Source organism: Marmota monax, unplaced genomic scaffold (genome assembly GCF_021218885.2).
Source record: "Marmota monax isolate L192 unplaced genomic scaffold, Marmota_monax_Labrador192_F-V1.1 WCK01_AAM20220418_F8-fsc00376, whole genome shotgun sequence".
In the NCBI taxonomy this organism is placed as follows: Eukaryota; Metazoa; Chordata; class Mammalia; order Rodentia; family Sciuridae; genus Marmota; species Marmota monax.
In genome coordinates this window covers 46,809-64,293 of record NW_026692651.1, presented here as the reverse complement: position 1 = coordinate 64,293, position 17,485 = coordinate 46,809, and the positions used below count along the sequence as shown (strand labels likewise).

Sequence of the window (17,485 nt, the reverse complement as noted above, 5' to 3'; positions counted from 1 at the left end):
ATTTTGATGCAGGGACTTAGACGACTATTTGACAAACAATAGAGTGCAACACATATATCAGCATATAGCATAGGAATTTGAGAGCCATGGTTAAATGGATATCGAAGAGGTTGAGTAAGAAGGGATGCATCAGAGCAAGATGCTTTGAAACAAATTGGGCTAAAGGCAGATGAGGTGGAGGAATAATAAGCTGTCCCCTGAGAATGTGGTGCCAGTCCACACTGTGGTAGAGAAGCTGCCCAAATTCAGTCTTTGCCTGTGCTTCACTGTGGTAACACTTAAGATGCAGAAGCTTTGAGGGACTTTGGGCTTGACCTTGACCTCTTCTTATCTGAAGGGTGCAAACCTATCAGAATGTTTCTTTGAAGGTTTTTTTTTTGTTTGTTTGTTTGTTTGTTTGTTTGTTTGTCTTGATTACTTGCATTTTCTTTCTTCTCCATGCAATGCAGTTGCCTTTAGGTGTTTTGTGAAAGTAACTTGGCTAGGGAGATGTTTAAAAGTAAACCTCTTTTCTGAGGAAAATCAGAGTGAGTAACTTAACACTCACTCATAAGATATAAGTGGAAAAATAGAAACAGGACTGTATATTGAAAATTAGGGGATGGAAAATATTTTTAAAATATTTTAACCCCCAAATTTTCTAAAGCTAGAACCATGGGATTTTATACTGAAAGTAACTTCTTTAATGACTTAGTTAAATAGTCTTATTGATGAGGAATACGAGGTCCAGAGCAGTTACATATATGTTAGTCTAACACTCCTTGTCCAGTTAGTAGAAGATTTAGTTGAGCATTTACACTTCTTGACCTAATCTCTTTTCTTTTAACCTGTATATGTCTCATTGTGCAATCTACAAATTTTGAAACATTTATGATTCTGTTTTTTTAAGTACTCTAAAAGGAAGTTTCCCCTCCCCCACCAAACAAGGATATGCCCAGTGCTCTTTAGATTGTTGTTCTGGGTTTTTTATTTGTAACAACCACATCAAAATTAGACTTCAGAGCTGGGCCCAGTGGCACATGCCTGTAATCCCAGTGACTCAGGAGGCTGAGACAGGAGTATTATGAGTTCAAAGCCAGCCTCAGCAATTTAGCAAGGCTTTAAGCAAACCGGTGAGACCCTGTCTCTAAACAAAATACAAAACAGAGCTGGGGATGTGGCTGAGTGTTTAAGTGTCCCTGAGTTCAATCCTTGGGTACCAAAAAACAGCAACAAAAAAAAAAAAAAAAGAAAAGAATACATTAAAAAAAACACTTCAGATTTCAAGGATTTAGGAGAAACAAAATATGTTATTTAAAAATGATATAGTGACAATAGCTCCCATTAGAAGTTTTAAGTGGAAAACAAACTTATGATGTTTCTTAAAGAAAAACATCATTAATTCTAAAGGATACAATTGGAAACTAATAACTCATTGAAAGACCTAAGCAACCTCATTTTACTTGGGACCTCATTTTGCTCTGAAACTTAACCCCTGACCTACTGCAATCCTAAAGTCAGGAAATACCACAGAAAGCCCTGCTCAATGCAGATGGTGATCACCTAAGATAGGCCAAGATATCAAAATATCTGAAATTCCAGATGGCCCCCACCTAGATGTGGTGACCAATATTTAAACCAGAAGCCCTGCAGCCTGGCATGTACCCCCCTTGCAACATCCTCATGGTTTAAACCAATCATTTTTAAGTGCTTCAACCCCTTGAACTAACCAATAATCCTTTCCAGATTCTCTCCCACCATTTGATACACTAATCATGTTTCAGAGTTGTTTTATGATTTTCCCATGGTGTTTGATGATTTGATAAGAGATGCTATGATGTATGTGAAGTCCCTGCCTTCCCCAAAGAGGGTATAAAATTGCTGGAAACCCTAGGCTCAGGGTCTCTCAGCATCACCAGTTGCTGTGTGCACACAAGGACCAAGCTAGCTCACAATAAACACCTCTTTGCTGCTTACATCGATCTTGGTCTCTGGGGTCTTTGGGGGGGTCCCAAACTCGAGCATAACATCATAACTTAGAATACTTTCCCAGAGCTGGAATTAAATTTATGGAATATAACCACAATTACACTTAAGAATGATATGAGAACTAGTTCTGAATTATGAATTCTAATTTGCAAAATTTAACTGAAATACTTATCCCTTCAGAACCAGGGATTTCCAGGTTCTTAGGTTTGACTTGTTAAAGGAATGTTTTTTTTTTTTTAAGTGTTAGTCAGTGATGGTTGAAGAATGAATTGTGTATAGGGAAGTACAGATGGTGGTCCTCAGAATTGAGTATGTAGAATTTCCTGGGTATTCAAAAATTCCTGGCTCTTAATCCTGGAGTGTGCAGTCTACAGGAACTCTCCAATTCATTTGAAATGATACACTCTAAATTAAACATGGATTTTTTTTTCCTCAAAGGTCTTTGGGATAGCAATCAGAATGTCTCAAGCAATTTTTGATATTTGTTGGTAGAGAGGTGAACTTAACATTTTAAGCAAATCTGGTATAAGTGAAAAATTAAGTATCTTTGAAAATATTCTTCAAAATTAGAAAATTATAAAGTAAAAAAAAAACTTAAAATTTAAGAAAAATTATCTGGTTTCCTGAAACTGCATTGGCTTACATAGGAATAAAACAGACTGATATGATGATAAATTTTCTGTTGCTTGAAACCCATTTAACCATACTTTTCAATAATTTTGGTCACTTACTGTTTTTTTCTAATATTGGACAAATAATATTCCTGCCATCTGAAACAAAATCTAGCCCTCTACCTAAATTCTTTGCAATAGGCTCAAATTTTTAGTAAGTAATTTTAAGAAGTTTAGTGTGTGACAAATAGCAGGATAAGAAAAATATTTTTAAGTACTTATTTTTAGTTGTAGTTGGACACAATACCTTTATTTCACTTACTTATTTTTACATGGTGCTGAGAATTGAACTTTTGCATGAGCAAAGTGAGCACTCTACCACTGAGATACAACCCCAGCCCCATGAAATATATTCTTAATCATAGATTTTAACTTCCCAAGTAAACAGATGAGAGAAAACCAAGTTATATGTAGACAAAAACATTTTCTGGAGTGTGTGTGTGTGCATGTATGCACATATACTTAAGTGTTCAATAGGTTATTGTATTCTAGGCCTGAGGAGAAATTGAAACCTGGTCCAAGCTATATTAGATTTATCTTGAGTGTTATTTGATTACATAAATCTAGAATAGGATTTAAGAATAGACCTGACCTATTTACCAAGAAACACCTGACTTTTATGAAGTTATGTAGTTGGTACTATAAGTATCTGGCCATTCAACTGGTAAAGAAATATAAAAGTCATCTTCATCATGTATTTCTTATTTTTTTTTCTCTATGATGAAGGTCCTGGGATGCATTTGGGTCCCTTCTCTACCCCTGGATCCAAAGCACACCAACCATTTGGGAAATGGAAGCCTGAAGCCTGAAGAAACCTTTGCTGCAATTAAAACATTTATTTGAAACTGATTCCAAAGTGAAGTTTCAAAAAATGTAAGACATTTCTAAGAATTTGTGAAACAAAACATTTTAGAGCACTCTAGCTCTATAACTATTGGTGGAACTTAATAAAACATGGATTCAGAATGGTAAAGAATATAAAATGTGGTAAACATAAATGAAGAAAACAATTTGGAGGCATTTCTATTTCACTTTTAAAGTAGAAAGCATTTGGGGATGAGAGAAAGGAATACTTTTAGGCTTATTTATGGAAATAAGTATAATTTTCAGTGCTCAGCAATTTAATTTTTTTGTTACAGTTGTAAGACAAATGATCATTTACTGTGGCAGACTTTCTAGATTCTAGAGTTACTATGGCTCTTTATAGCCAGGAATAATGTTAATTATGATTAAAAAAAGCACATATCTTGCTACATATCTCCATGATGTGGTGTATAAAGGATAAACTTTTCCTACATTTAAGGCAGATGTTATCACAAGAGATTCACAATGTAGGTACTCTTAAACTCTAGAATTCTGTTTCTCTTTTAGCTCTCTGCAAGACTTCCAAATGGCCAACATTCTGAAAATATATCTTGATATTTGAAATACAAAGAATCAGGATTTAAAACTTCAGAAAGTATAAGATTGAAGAGTCTCTTCTGCTGATGAACCCAGCCTAATTACATGTTAAGATTAGGAGCTATCTCATCACAAGATCATGAAAAGTTAATTTCTGCTTTACTATAAATTACTGTGATTTCTAAACTTGTTTGGAATTCCTACCCATGCCTGACTTTCCCTGACCAGATAACAACCCTCTCTAAAATGTTAGTGGAACCAAATAAATCCTGACTCCCCCTGGCCAGATAACAACACTCTCTGAAATACAGCTGCACCTACTATCAGCTGGGATCTGAATTTACTCCCTACCTTGAATTATCTTGCCATGTAGATCATTAACCTACTATCAGCCTTTGTTTTATGCTTGTCAAAATCCTGTTATCTGTAAGTTCTCAAGATACTCCCCTTTGCAACTTTTTGTGCTATAAAGCCTTGTTCCAAGAGAGCTGGGGTGGTGCTGGTCCCTAGTCATAATTAGGACAGACAGCTGCTGATCAGCTGTCTTTATGTACACAAATACAAGCTTGCTTTAATTTGATTTAAAATTGGAGTTGGTGGTCTTTTCTTTGTGTCAAGGTTCAACACTGCCAAAGTGATAAAAAGAGATTTTTGATAAATCTAGAGTTTAAGGAAGATTTGTGGTATATAATGTAGATTCTCTGTTAATAGATCAAATTCTGATTTATCTAAGTAAAAGATTATATTGCTCTTTCTTCAAACAAGTAGACCAGATTGTCTTCCTTATGATTCTGCCAAAACTAAATTATTTTTTAAATTTTTGTGAGTTATGAATAAAAATTCTTAGTCAAAGCCTAGGTTACCTATTATTTTCCATCTCGGAATATATTTACACTTTACAGCATTTTTTTTTTTCTAAAATTCATTTCCCATTAATTTCAGGACTCAACAAAACTTACCAAAGCATATTTTGGCAGGTTTTCATTCTCAACAATATCTAGTATAGACATTACAAAGAGAAATGCTGGCTTAGAAGATGTGATGATATGTTCAATTTGTTCAGAGAAATACTATTACCCCATAGATCTCTAATTAAATATCTTTTGAAATGAACTTAAGAAGAAATATTTTTCAAAACACCAGTATAATCCACTTTAACTTACTTTTACAATTTCTTCTCCATACTATTTTTTATAATAGTCCATGGAAATATAATATTTGTAATGTCCATGATTACCAACTTTGGAAATCACAGTGCAGAAAATTAATTGCCATGAGTGATGCTATTTTGTTTTTTGGCTCTATCTTATACTTGAGGATGTTTCTCTGAAGAAAGACCTTGTGAGGAAATAGGGTGAAGGGAAGTTCAAAATAACACATGCTGCATGCAGCAGATTATTGTCTCAGCAGAACATATCGAGAAACTCATGACACTATCTAGAAAGGAAAATTGGGCATAAGAATATAAAAATGTCTTATATTTTTATAGTTACTGCTTGCTAACATGTAATGCTGATAACTATCATAATACAAAAATGATGAGTCAGCTGCTCATTAGCTCAGCTCATTCATGGTTTAAATTGCTCCATAAGTTAGTTTTCCTTTATTTTACCTTGCCAGCAACCAATAATTCAGTCTACAGCATTATACTACAATATTATACAATATAAGGAACATTATCTATTTGGATTGTTGTGCTAACCATTTTTGGGATATCACTAGACTTTTTTGTTGTTTGTATTTTAGTTGTTTGTTGATGGACACAACATGTTATTTTATTTATGTATTTATTTTCATGTGATGCTGAGGATTGAACCCAGTGCCTCACACATGCTAAGTAGGTACTCTACTACTGAGCTATAGCCCCAGCCCATCATTAGACTTTTTACTTGAGTTTTCATTTGAGTTCTCAAAGGTGAAAGAATATGTCTCTTATTGAACTAAAATAATTTAAAAAGCAAATTTCTTTATGCTGTGCATAGGAGGAAGTGAGGGAAGGAGAAACCACTGATTATTGAACTAAAGCAACTTATACTCTGTGTTTCTATGATTGTATCAAAATGAATTTGCCTATTACATATAAATATAATGCACAAAAAGATTCAATAATAATTTAAAATTAAAAAGTGTCTCATACAGATACATGCATTTTTCCCATTTTAAAGCGGAGACTAGCCAGGTTAAATAACTGAAGATTGAAAAAGACTACAATTAATTAGACAAAAAAAGTTAAAAGGAGTGGGGAAGAATAAGAAAAAGGGGGTAAGAAAAGGACAAAATGAGAATAGAGAGGGGAGGAAGAGAAGTGTTGTCACCATTATGTTGTTCTACAGAAATAAATAATGCTTTACTACCTACTGTCTCATTCAACTAAAGAGAATACATAGAAAGTCAATGTCCTAGAGTTTCTTATCCTTTCTTCCTACTGCAAAAATTCCCCATATAGTTTTCAAGATCTCAACTTCAACCAAGTATATGTGAGGCAGCAGGTACATGGCAAAACTGAGTCATACTTTATTTGATCAAGATGAAGTTTATAATGTCATTGGGAGCAAGGCCAGTGGTGTTGAAAAGTAAGAGTGTTAGTAAATAAAATGATATTGGTAGAAACAAAGCATTAAAGGCTGGCTGAAGAAAGTTAATCACATCTACACATTGGGAGTGAGGGGAATGTTCTTAGTGACAGTTGCATTTGGTTTGGATTTTAAATGACTAGGTTTCAAGAGATGAGAATATCTATCACACTGCTTTGCACTAAAATTGAGGAGGGGTTTAAGTGAGGAAAAATGTCATTAAGAAAGTAGAAGGAAGAGAGAACAATGGACAGGGCATTACAATTTTATAAGATGGTGCCAAGAAGTTTTGGGTGTCATATGTATTGAATTTTGAAATGAAAGTTTATGGATTTTCACACCATAATGAATATAAAAGAGATCTTTGAAGTTCACTTCTAAATGTAACTGACAATCTTTTCCTATCCCCAGCACATAGGCACAGACAACAACTGTAAACTCTTTACAAAGAAACCAATGCAGTACTACCCAAAGGCACTGAAGAATGACCAAATTAAGGTGGTAGAGGTAAAAGTTTAACACTTGACGAAGACAATGGCACAACACTGAAAGAGTTTCTTCTTTATTCATCTTTTAGCATGTGAACAGGCCCCTGGATGGAGGGTTAACAACATGTCAAAAAAAATCTATATTCTGACTGGCTTGTAAAGCTAGAAAAAATAGTGATAGCCACATTTCATGGAAAATGAAGGGAAATGCCAGAGAGGATAGTGGGGACCCCAAGTTTTGTGGACACCTTCTGCCCACACCTCTGGCTAACACCTGAAGCAGGTATTTGTGAGCAGATTTAAAACAGCTTACAATTAAAGTTAAAATAACTGAGAACTAATCCATGAGTAGGAAGTTTCTGACAAATAACCTACTGATGTCTTAAGAAATTTTGAGGATAGGTCATCAACAGAACATGTCAATGTTATCTGTGCATGCATGGGGGCTATGTATAAAATAGTTTATTCAAATAATTGGGAATTACCTTAGAAAATCAAAGTTCAGCCAATATGGAGTTTCCATTTTAATTTGTTTATTAGTGACTCTAAACTGCCCTTCTGCTGTGTGAATTCCCCTTCAAGTGCCCAAGGTTTACCAAAAGGAGGGATGTTATCAGGTGTAGAGGAAATTTGGGAGGATCAAGAAAACCTAGTGTAAGAAAACCAAGAACCAGATGGATTCTCATTCAAGATCTAACAGACCTTTAAAGAAGAGCTATTGCCAATCCTCCTCAAATTACTTGATGAAACAGAGCAGGAGAGAAACACTGCCAAATTTATTCTATGAAGGCAGTATCACCCTGATACTGAAAACAAAGACATCAATGAACGAAAACTTCAGACCAATATCCCTGATGATGTAAAATTACTTGATAAAATATTGGCAAATGCCATTCCAAAACACATTAAGAAGATAGTACATCATGATCAAGCATCTTTCATCCTTGGGGTGCAAGGTTCGTTTAATATATGCAGGTCAATAAATGTAATTCACCAAATAAACATATTCAAGGACATAAAAATACATAATTAACAGATGCAAAAAGCAATTTAAAAACACCCAGAACACATTATTTTTTTTATTTTTATTTTTTGCACACATTAATTTTTAAAACACTAGTGAAACTAGAGATAGAAGGAAATAATCTCAATGTTGTAAGAGATGTGCATGACAAACCCAACCAACATACAGAATGGACAAAAATGGAAAGTGCTTTCTCTAGAAGCAGGAATAAAACACCATTCCTATTCAACCTAGTCCTTGAAATTCTAGTCAGAGTAATCAGGCAAGAGAAGAAAACTCAATGTATGCACATAGAGAAAAAAGGATTAAAATGATCTGTTTGCTGATGACATGATCCTTTATTTGGAAGACCCAACAAAACTTGTAGAGTTGATAAACAAATCAACAAATAGTAAAGGAGCAGGATACAAGATCAACATATGTAAACTAATTGCTTTACTGTACCCTAATTGTGTATTTGTGAAAAGAAAATTGGGGAAAGTATCTCATTATCTTATAACCTAAAAAATATAAATACTTGAGAATCAAAATAACCAAAGAGGTAAAAGACTTCAACAATGAAAACTATAGAACACTGAAGAAAGAAATTGAGGAACTTAGAGAGGGGAAAGACCTCTCCTGTTCTTGTACAGACAGAATTAGTATTCTCAAAATGGCCATACTACCTGAAGCAATATACAGATTCAATGTAGTCCCCATGAAATGTTAATGACATTCTTGCCAGAATTAGAAAAAAAATAGTTTTAAAATTTGTTTAGACAATGAAGACACAGAGACCAATCAAAGCAATCCTGAGAAAAAAGAGTAATTCTTGAGATACCACAATATTCGATCTCATATTGTATAAGAGAACTTTAGTACAAAAATGCATCACATTGGCACTGAAACAAACCTGAAGACCATGGAATACAAGAGAAGATACAGACACAAATATGCAAAGATACAGTCACTTAATACTTGACAAAGGTGCTAAAAATCTATGTTGGAGAAAAGATAGTCTTTTCAACAAGTGGTGCTCTTAAAACTGAATATGTTTAAGTAGAAAAATGAAACTTGATCCCTATCTCTTACTCTGCACAATAATCATCTTCAAATGGATAAAAGGCCTAGGAAGTAGACCAGAAACTCTACAACTGCTAGGAAAAAAACTAAGCCCAACACTCCAACATATTGACAAAAGTGTCAGCTTTCTTAACACAACTCTAAAGCACAGAAATAAAACCAAGTCTCAACAAGTGGAATGGCAGAAAATGCCAAAGCTTCTGTACGTCAGAGAAAATGAGAGTAAAGAGAGGGCCTCTCTTGGGAAAATCCTTGCCACCTGCTCCTCATATAGGGAAATAATATCCAGAATATATAAAAATCTCAAAAACAACATGAAAAATCCCAATTATTAAATGGGAAAAAAACCAACTAAACACCCATTGCTGAAAAGAAACAGGAATGACCAACACAATATATGCAAATATGTTCAAAATCCCTAGCAATCAGGGAAATTTAAATAAAAACTGCATGAATATTTCATCTCAGTCCAGTCACAATGGCAATTATCAATAATAAAACTATTAACCAACACTGGTAAGGATATGAGGAAAAGGTTCACTTATGTATGTTTCAGGAGACCGCAAATTAGTACAAGCATTCTGGAAAACTATGGAGAGCTCTCAGAAAACTGAATGAAATCTCCATATGATCCAGCCATTCCACTCCTTGGTATATAGTCAAAGAGCTAAAATAAGCACTAACAGCCACATTAGTGTTTAGAGCAGCACAATTTGTAATGGCCAAAATATGAAACTAGTCCACATACCCAAACAATTGGGTAAAGAAAATGTGCATATGCACAATGTACTTTAACTGAATCATACAGAAGAATGAAATTATGGCATTTGGTGGAAAATTCATGGAACTAGAGAACACAATTCTAAGGGAAATAAGAGACCCAGAAAGCCAAGGGTCAAAATTTTTCTCTCCTGTGGATGCTAGACAAAAACAAGGGGAAAGGGGAGAACCCCATGAAAACAGAAGGTATCTGTGTAGTAGAGGAAGGGCATTGAGGGGAAGGGAGGAGGGACAAAAAAGGGGATTGACAGTATAATGAAACTAACCAAACTCAATTATGTACATGTATGAATAAAGCACAGTGAATTTTGTCTTTCTGTATGTCTATGATGCACTAATTTAAAAAAAATGTACCAATAGAAGAAAGTCTAATAGAATAGAGGAAAGGGAACAAGGAGGGGGAGGAGGGAAACTAAAGGAGGAAATCTAGGGATTGAAGAGGCAGAAATTATAATCTGTATTTTATAATTATATCAAAATAGACAAAATTACAGTCATTTGTAACTGTAATGCACTAAAAATATTCTTAAAAAGAAACATGAAGTTATCTGGAAGGGAGAGTTTATCCTAATAAACATGAAATTCAAGTGGGATATGGAAGAGAGAGTAAAGCCAAGAAGAGACTGTTGTAGGGACAGCCGAGGCAAGGTACCGAAGATAACAGGAAACAGTTTTATTTGGCTGCAGCCAGGTTCAGAGGGCACAGCTTTTGCTGTAATCAATTAATCCCCTGAACCCCGAGTTCAGGGAATTTCAGAGTTTTATACGCAGCATGTAAGGGGAGGGGCTCAGAAATTCACGGTCTGCAGAAGTTCACATAAAAGCAGCTTTTTCTTTCAGTGTTTTGGGCAAGTTAAGTCTTCAAGGACAACACCTTAGAAGGGGAGAGCTTCTTCTCCCCTCTCTTTCCTCCCCCTGCCAGCTGTTACCATGGAGCCCAGTGGGTAACTTATCTTAAAAATGTAGACATCTCTGTGAAGCCCAGCTCAAAGGCAGAGGACTTGTTTATACATTTCTACAAACTACTATACTGGATAAATGTTGTGAAAAACTTGTAAGGGGGTGTCCAGCACCTGGAGTGCTGATTTCTTCCCAAGTAAAACAGGGCAACATGAAAATAGGAAGTTTATCTACATTGAACTCTTTTGTAAAGACTCTTTTGCTGACAGTTCCCAAATCAGCCAAGGTGAAGATTTCTGGAAAAGCCCAGTTAAGACTTTTCTGTGGAGAAAGGGGGTGCTACGACAAGATAAAAGAATGGAGAAAGTGTAGGAGCTCAGTATTTTACACTAAAAAGCAGTCTGTGCTTCCAGAAAAAAAAAAGCATGTAATAAGAAAAGTCTATGCTTTTCATTGAACTTTCCCATAATGACAGGCTGAAGAGAACAGTGGGCAATTACAATTCTTTGCTGAATAAAATAAAAAAATGAATCAATGTGGTGAATAGTTAAATAGATTTCACACTGATCCTACAGTTATTTCAGAAAAAAATGATGCTTTGTATGAAAATTAAAATATGAATAAAAGAATTATGAATGTATTATGGGAGGTTTTATTTAAAAGGAGGTTTGTGAATACTAACACTCAAAAGCATGAAAAACCTTTAAAATGAGTGGGGATAATTTGTCAGTTTTCTCTTTTTGGACATCTACTTATAAATTTTATCATGAAGTACACGCATTTACAATGAATTTACAATATAGTATTAAGCTACTTTTTCATGAATGCTACATGAATTGTTTGGCACCCAGATTGATGAACCCAGCCTAATTCCATTTTAAGATTGGGATCCATCTCATCATAAAGTCATGAAAAGTTAATTTCTGTTTGACTATATATTATTATGATTTCTAAACTTTTTTGGAATTCTTGCCCATGCCTTGAACTCACCCATGCCTGGATTTCTCTGACCAGATAACAACCCTCTCTTAAACCTTAGTGGAACCTCATAAATCCTGGCTCCCTCTGACCAGATAACAACCCTCTCTGAAACCTCAGCAGTGCCTCATAAATTCTAATGTTGGAATCTGAATTTACTCCCTACCTTCAAATATCATGCCACGTACATCATTAACCTGTTATCTGCCTTTGTATTATGCTTGTCAAAATCCTGTTATTTGTAAGTTCTCAAGTCACTCCCCTTTGCAACTTTTTGTGCTATAAAACTGTATTCCTGGAAAGCTGGGGTACTGATCTCTAGCCTGGGATTTTGGGTGAGATGGTTGCTGGCCAGCTTTTGTGTACACAAATACAAGCTTGCTTTAATTTGATTTAAAACAAAAGTTAGTAGTCTTTTCTTTGTGCCAGGGTTCAAAAACAATAACAACAACAACAAAAAAAAGGAAACATGAAGGAAGAGACTGTATTGCTAATTTCTGCTGGTTATAGAGAAATTAAAACTATTGCTGATTTATAAAACCATCCTATTCTACTCAATCTTTGTTTTTAAATTCTTAATACCAAATTGAAAAGAAAAAAAATACTTCTTCTAGGTGGAAGTTTGGATTTTTGCCTTTCTACTAAGTTAATGCTTGGTATTAAAATTTTTGCTGAAATAAGTTTCTACAAAGAAGGAAAAGCATACCCATCACTTGATTTCTGGGACACAGCCAGGTGCCTGGGTTTCAGACTGCATGGGCACTGTATCTTTTGGGGTACCTATTCCATAAGGCAGGGCTGTAGGAGGTTTAAAGTGGTGGCACATTTCTTTTTATCTTTGTGTTAGGAGTGCAGTACCTCAAAGATGGTTTATTTTTCTTTCATAAAGGTATTCATACCTCAGAAAGAAAAAAAAATCTAAAATGTGAACTTAAAGCTGACTAATGCTGTGACTCTCTTTGCTACAAACTGAAATATACTACATTTCACTCTAGTATCTTGTGCTGTAAAGAAACCTAGGTAGCACCTGAATTACCACCATGTACAATCTTATGAAGGCAATTGTATAATGCAATAGCCCAGCCAACATACTTTTGTGGGGAGTAGGGGAAAATGAAGGAAAAAAAGAATCATCAAAGTGAATTCTCTTTTGTGACATTGGAAGTTATTCTTTGATGAACTATGTTGTTGTAATACCTCCCTGAGGCCTTTTAGGCTCTAGTCTCAGATTTCAAGTCTTGGTGAAATTTGCAAACTGCTTTTATTAGAAGATAGAAACTGGTAGTGGTAGAGAGTTAATAGATGTAATTTCTTACCTAATTCTCAGGAGGAAGGACATTAAGGAATTGTATTTAAAAGCAGAACCCTCTCTTCACATTTGTCCTCAGGATTTATTTGGGTCTAAATACAATACAGATGAATAGTGTGCAATTTGAAAACTTAGAGAATTAGAAATGAATTGCAAATGGCAGGTGATTTCCAAAGGTTGATGTAAACTGATGCAACTGGTGGTTGATGGTGAATACCAAGGGTAATTATTGAACTTACTCCTGCTGCAACAGCAATTTCAATTTCCTCCCAGTGACTTAATTGTTACATTGCTTCATAGTATCCAATATGTGCATTAGGAGAACTGCTAGAAAGAACAAGAATACATGTAGAAAGCTTCACAATCATGATCAAACCTGATTCTCAACTCTGACATTGGGAGTTATTCCTTCATGGACCAAAATGTGGGCATGCCTTACTGAGGCCCTTAGTCCAGGTCTCAGATTTGAAATCTATGTGCAATTTCTTAACTGCCTTTGGTATTATATGGGAAAATAGTAGTGGTAGGGAGTTAGGAGATGCAATTTCTTTCTTAATGCTCAAGAGAGCATTAAAGTGTACTGTTTCACAATAGCAAAACTTTACATTTGTCCTCAAGGTATCTGCACACATACAGACAAGTATGTGCATTTTGAAAACTCCTTATAGCAGTAAGTCAGAATTGTAAGCGGCAGATAGTTTGCAAAGAATGATGCAAACTTAATTCTCAAATGTTTTTTACCTTTAATTACTGCTGCAACAGCAGTTTCATTTTCTTCCCATGGGCATAATACGTGCTATGCTCCACAGCAAACAATATCTGTATTAGGAAAACTGCTAGAATGAGCAGGAGTGAAACAGTACATGTACAGAGCTTCAAAATGCATGATAAAACTTAATGTTCAACTCTGGCTTTGGGAGTCCTTTTTTAATGAACTACAGTATTGCCATAGCTCACTGTGGTCTTTTAGAACCTCTTCTCATATTTGAAGTATATGTGTAATTTGTAAGTTGCTTATGTGGGAGATGGAAAACATTAGTTGTAGGAAGTTAGTAGATACATTTTTTTAATCTAATGCACAAAGGGGCATTAAGGAATAATATTTCACAGTAACAGTCTGCCACTTGCAGTTTACTCCTATCCCTATTAGGTATTTTCAAAACTCAGGTGTTCAGATACATTGAGAAAAGCCTGAAGATGCTTTGGGAATGCAGGTGAACTCAGTGCTGACTTAGAATACTTTCTTCTTAATACCCTCTTGTGCATTATGTAAGAAATTAAATTGGATTACTCTCTACCATTACCAATTCCCATCTTCTATGAAGAGAAATGTACAGATTGCACCTAGACTTCAAATCTGAGACCTGGGGCTATAGAGAAGTATGGCATATTGTAGTTCATCAAGGATTGACTCCTAATGCCAGAATTGAGAATTCGGTTTGATCACACATTGTGCTGCTTTCTATATGTAACATTTTACTCTTGCTCATTCTACGAGTTTTTAATGTGGATACTCAGTGCTGTGGAGCAATGTACTTATTAAACCCCTGGTGAGAAAGATAAATCTGCTATAGAAAAAGTAATGAATTCAGTAAGTCCCCTTTGGGAATTCAGTTGCTTTGGCATGGGGAAACTGCTTCCTAATTGTGATTCATTCCTACCTGTATGAGGCATTTTCAAAATGCTCATATTCCGGTGTATAGAATACAGTTCTGAGTGACTCTGAATGCCAGAACCAAAAATTCAGTTTGACGCTACATTGTGAAGCTTTCTACATGTACCATTTCCCACTTGCTCATTCTAATTTTTTCAAATCTGGATATTAGATCTGATGAGCATTTTAACTAGGAATCCCCTGGGAAGAAATTAAAGCCTGTCTTGCAGCAGGAGTCTATTCACTATGACCCATTTGTGAATTAAGTTTGAACCTGCTTCTAAAATCTTCCTGACACTTTCATTTCACTCTTATTCCTATAAGCTGTTTTCACAATGCACATATTTGGCTGTATTTTGCTCAGGGCTTATGGTATTCTTAAGATAAATGTAAAGGTCTTTTTATTTAATTTTGTTTGTTTATTTGCCATGAAAGACAATTTCTTAATCCACTTGAGTGTCATGACAGTAATTATCTCTCCAAACTCCCTCTAAGTACACTCTTGTGTCTTCTATAAAAACGGATCACAAATTGCTCATAGCTTCAAATCTGAGTCCTGTGCCTAATGGGCCACAGATATTATTGGAAACATTAAACTTAAAACAAGGGTTGACTTCAAATGTCAGAATTAAGAATTCAGTTTGATTCTTCATTGTGAGATTTTCTCTACTTCCCACTTCCCTCCTGATTTTTCTAGCTCTTTTCTAAAGGCAGATACATGGCCCTGTTGAGCAGTGTAATTAATGAAGCCTGTGTGGCAGCAGGAGTCAATTCTGCAAGGCTCTTTCATGGTTTCATTTGAATTTGCTTCTGGAAGATACATGACACATTTATTTCACTCCTGTTTTTATAACCTGTTTTCAAAATGCAGATGTTTAGCTATATTGAGTTCAGGATTTTTGCAGTACTGTTATGGTTTAGATTTTGGTATCCTCCAAAAGATCATGTATGAGAAAATGCCTGAGAGTTTAGAGGTGAAATGATTGAATTATTAGAACCTTAACCTGTTCCATACATTAATCTCTTGATGTGTATTTACTGAAAGGTAACAGTAAGCAGGTGGTGTGTGGTTAGAATAGGTGGGTCCATGGGGGCATGCATTTAGGTTATATATTTTGTCCACTTTGAGAAGAGTTCTCTCTTTGCTTCCTGGTGGGCATGTCCTGATGTGCTCTCCTTCACCACATACCTCTAACATGGTATTCTGCTTCACCTTGAGCCCCCAGGAATGGAGCCAGTTCTTTTTGAACTGTGACTTCTGAAACTGTGAGCCACCAGGTAAACTTTTCCATCTAAAACTGTTCTTGTCAGGTCTTTTAATCACAGCAGAAAAGAAAAGCTGACTAAAAAATTGCACTTAGGATGAATGTGCACGATGTAGGGTGTTGAAAGAAAATTCCTTAATGCCCCCTTGAGCTTTATGAAGAAATTTCATCTGAAGACTCCCTCCAAATAAAGTTCCCTGGCTTCCATAAAAAGCAGTTTACAAATTGCACATAGGCATCAAATCTGAGTCCTGGACCTAAAGGGTCCCAAAGATGTATGGGAACATTGGGATGACTCCAAATGTCAAAATAAAGAATTTGGATTGATTCCGTATGGAGAAGCTTTCTATGTACCATTTCCCTCCTGCTCATTCTAGCTTTTACAAATCCAGATATTGGGCCTGGTTGGGCCTGATTGACTATGAAGCCCTTGGGAAGAAACTGAAGCCTGTGCTGCAGCAGAATTCAATTCAAGTAGGACTAATTTGTGAATTCGGTTTGAATTTGGAACCTACTTGATACTTTCATTTCACTGTTGTTCCTATAAGCCACTCTAAAATTGCACATATCCAGGGGTAATGATGTCAGAATTTAAGGTGCCCTTAGGAAAAATTTGAACGTTGTGCTCTCATGAAAGAGAATTTCTTTATTCCCATTTGAGCAGCTTGTAAGAAATTATCTCTGTATCCTCCCTCTATGTATAGTTTCCTGTCTCTTATGAAAAGCTTTTAGAAATTTCAATACCTGGGTCTCTTGAGCAAAGATGAGGGAGCCTAGAAACCAAGACACTGTTCTTAAAGGGAAAAGATGACTGAGCCCTAGGGAGGTTCAGGAAGTAGGAACACAAATCCACCTCACCATTCATTAAGAACAAGCTCTAGGCCAGAGGAAAGTGGTGTGTTACAGGTATCTCAAGGATGTACTTGTCAGGTGCCTTGCCCACAGTTCAGGTGGATTAATCCCTGAAACCACTTAGGAGAGTTTGTGTGAGGCCTGTCAACTTTTGACCCTTCCAGTCCTTGTTTCCAGTGGAGTGCCATCTAGGGGAGGTCTGAATTCTGTAAAATTCGCACAAGCTGGAGTCCATGAGCAACAAAAGCATTAGCTGGGACAGGATAGGCATCTGTGTAAGTCAGGCAAATTAGACAAGTCTTGGATTGGCTAGTCTGGGCTTTTCTGGATAGCAAAAACATGGCAAGGTGAAGGAGGGCAAAGCAAGACAAGGCAAAGGAATACTTGGCTGGGATGGGCTAAACTAGACATAGCTTAGCTTCTCCAGAGACATATGATGACAAGGCAATGAAAAGTAAGACAATAAATATCAAGGTAAGTCAGGACTAGACAAGACTTGAATATTTCTCATTACCCATGCCATGGTGACATAAAATAAGTTAAATAAAGGCAATGCTTGA

The 17,485-nt window shown here is 35.7% G+C and overlaps 1 protein-coding gene across 1 annotated transcript in view; it reads left to right on the top strand.

Annotated features, from left to right (window-relative positions):
• The first annotated feature begins 16,173 nt into the window (after positions 1-16,173).
• Positions 16,174-17,485, top strand: part of LOC131424239 (putative ankyrin repeat domain-containing protein 19) — a 42,886-nt gene continuing 41,574 nt past the window's right edge. The window contains exon 1 of the mRNA XM_058579906.1: positions 16,174-16,547. Within this exon, the coding sequence (XP_058435889.1) occupies positions 16,407-16,547 (141 nt within the window). The 5' untranslated portion in view covers positions 16,174-16,406. The remainder of the gene's footprint in view (positions 16,548-17,485) is intronic.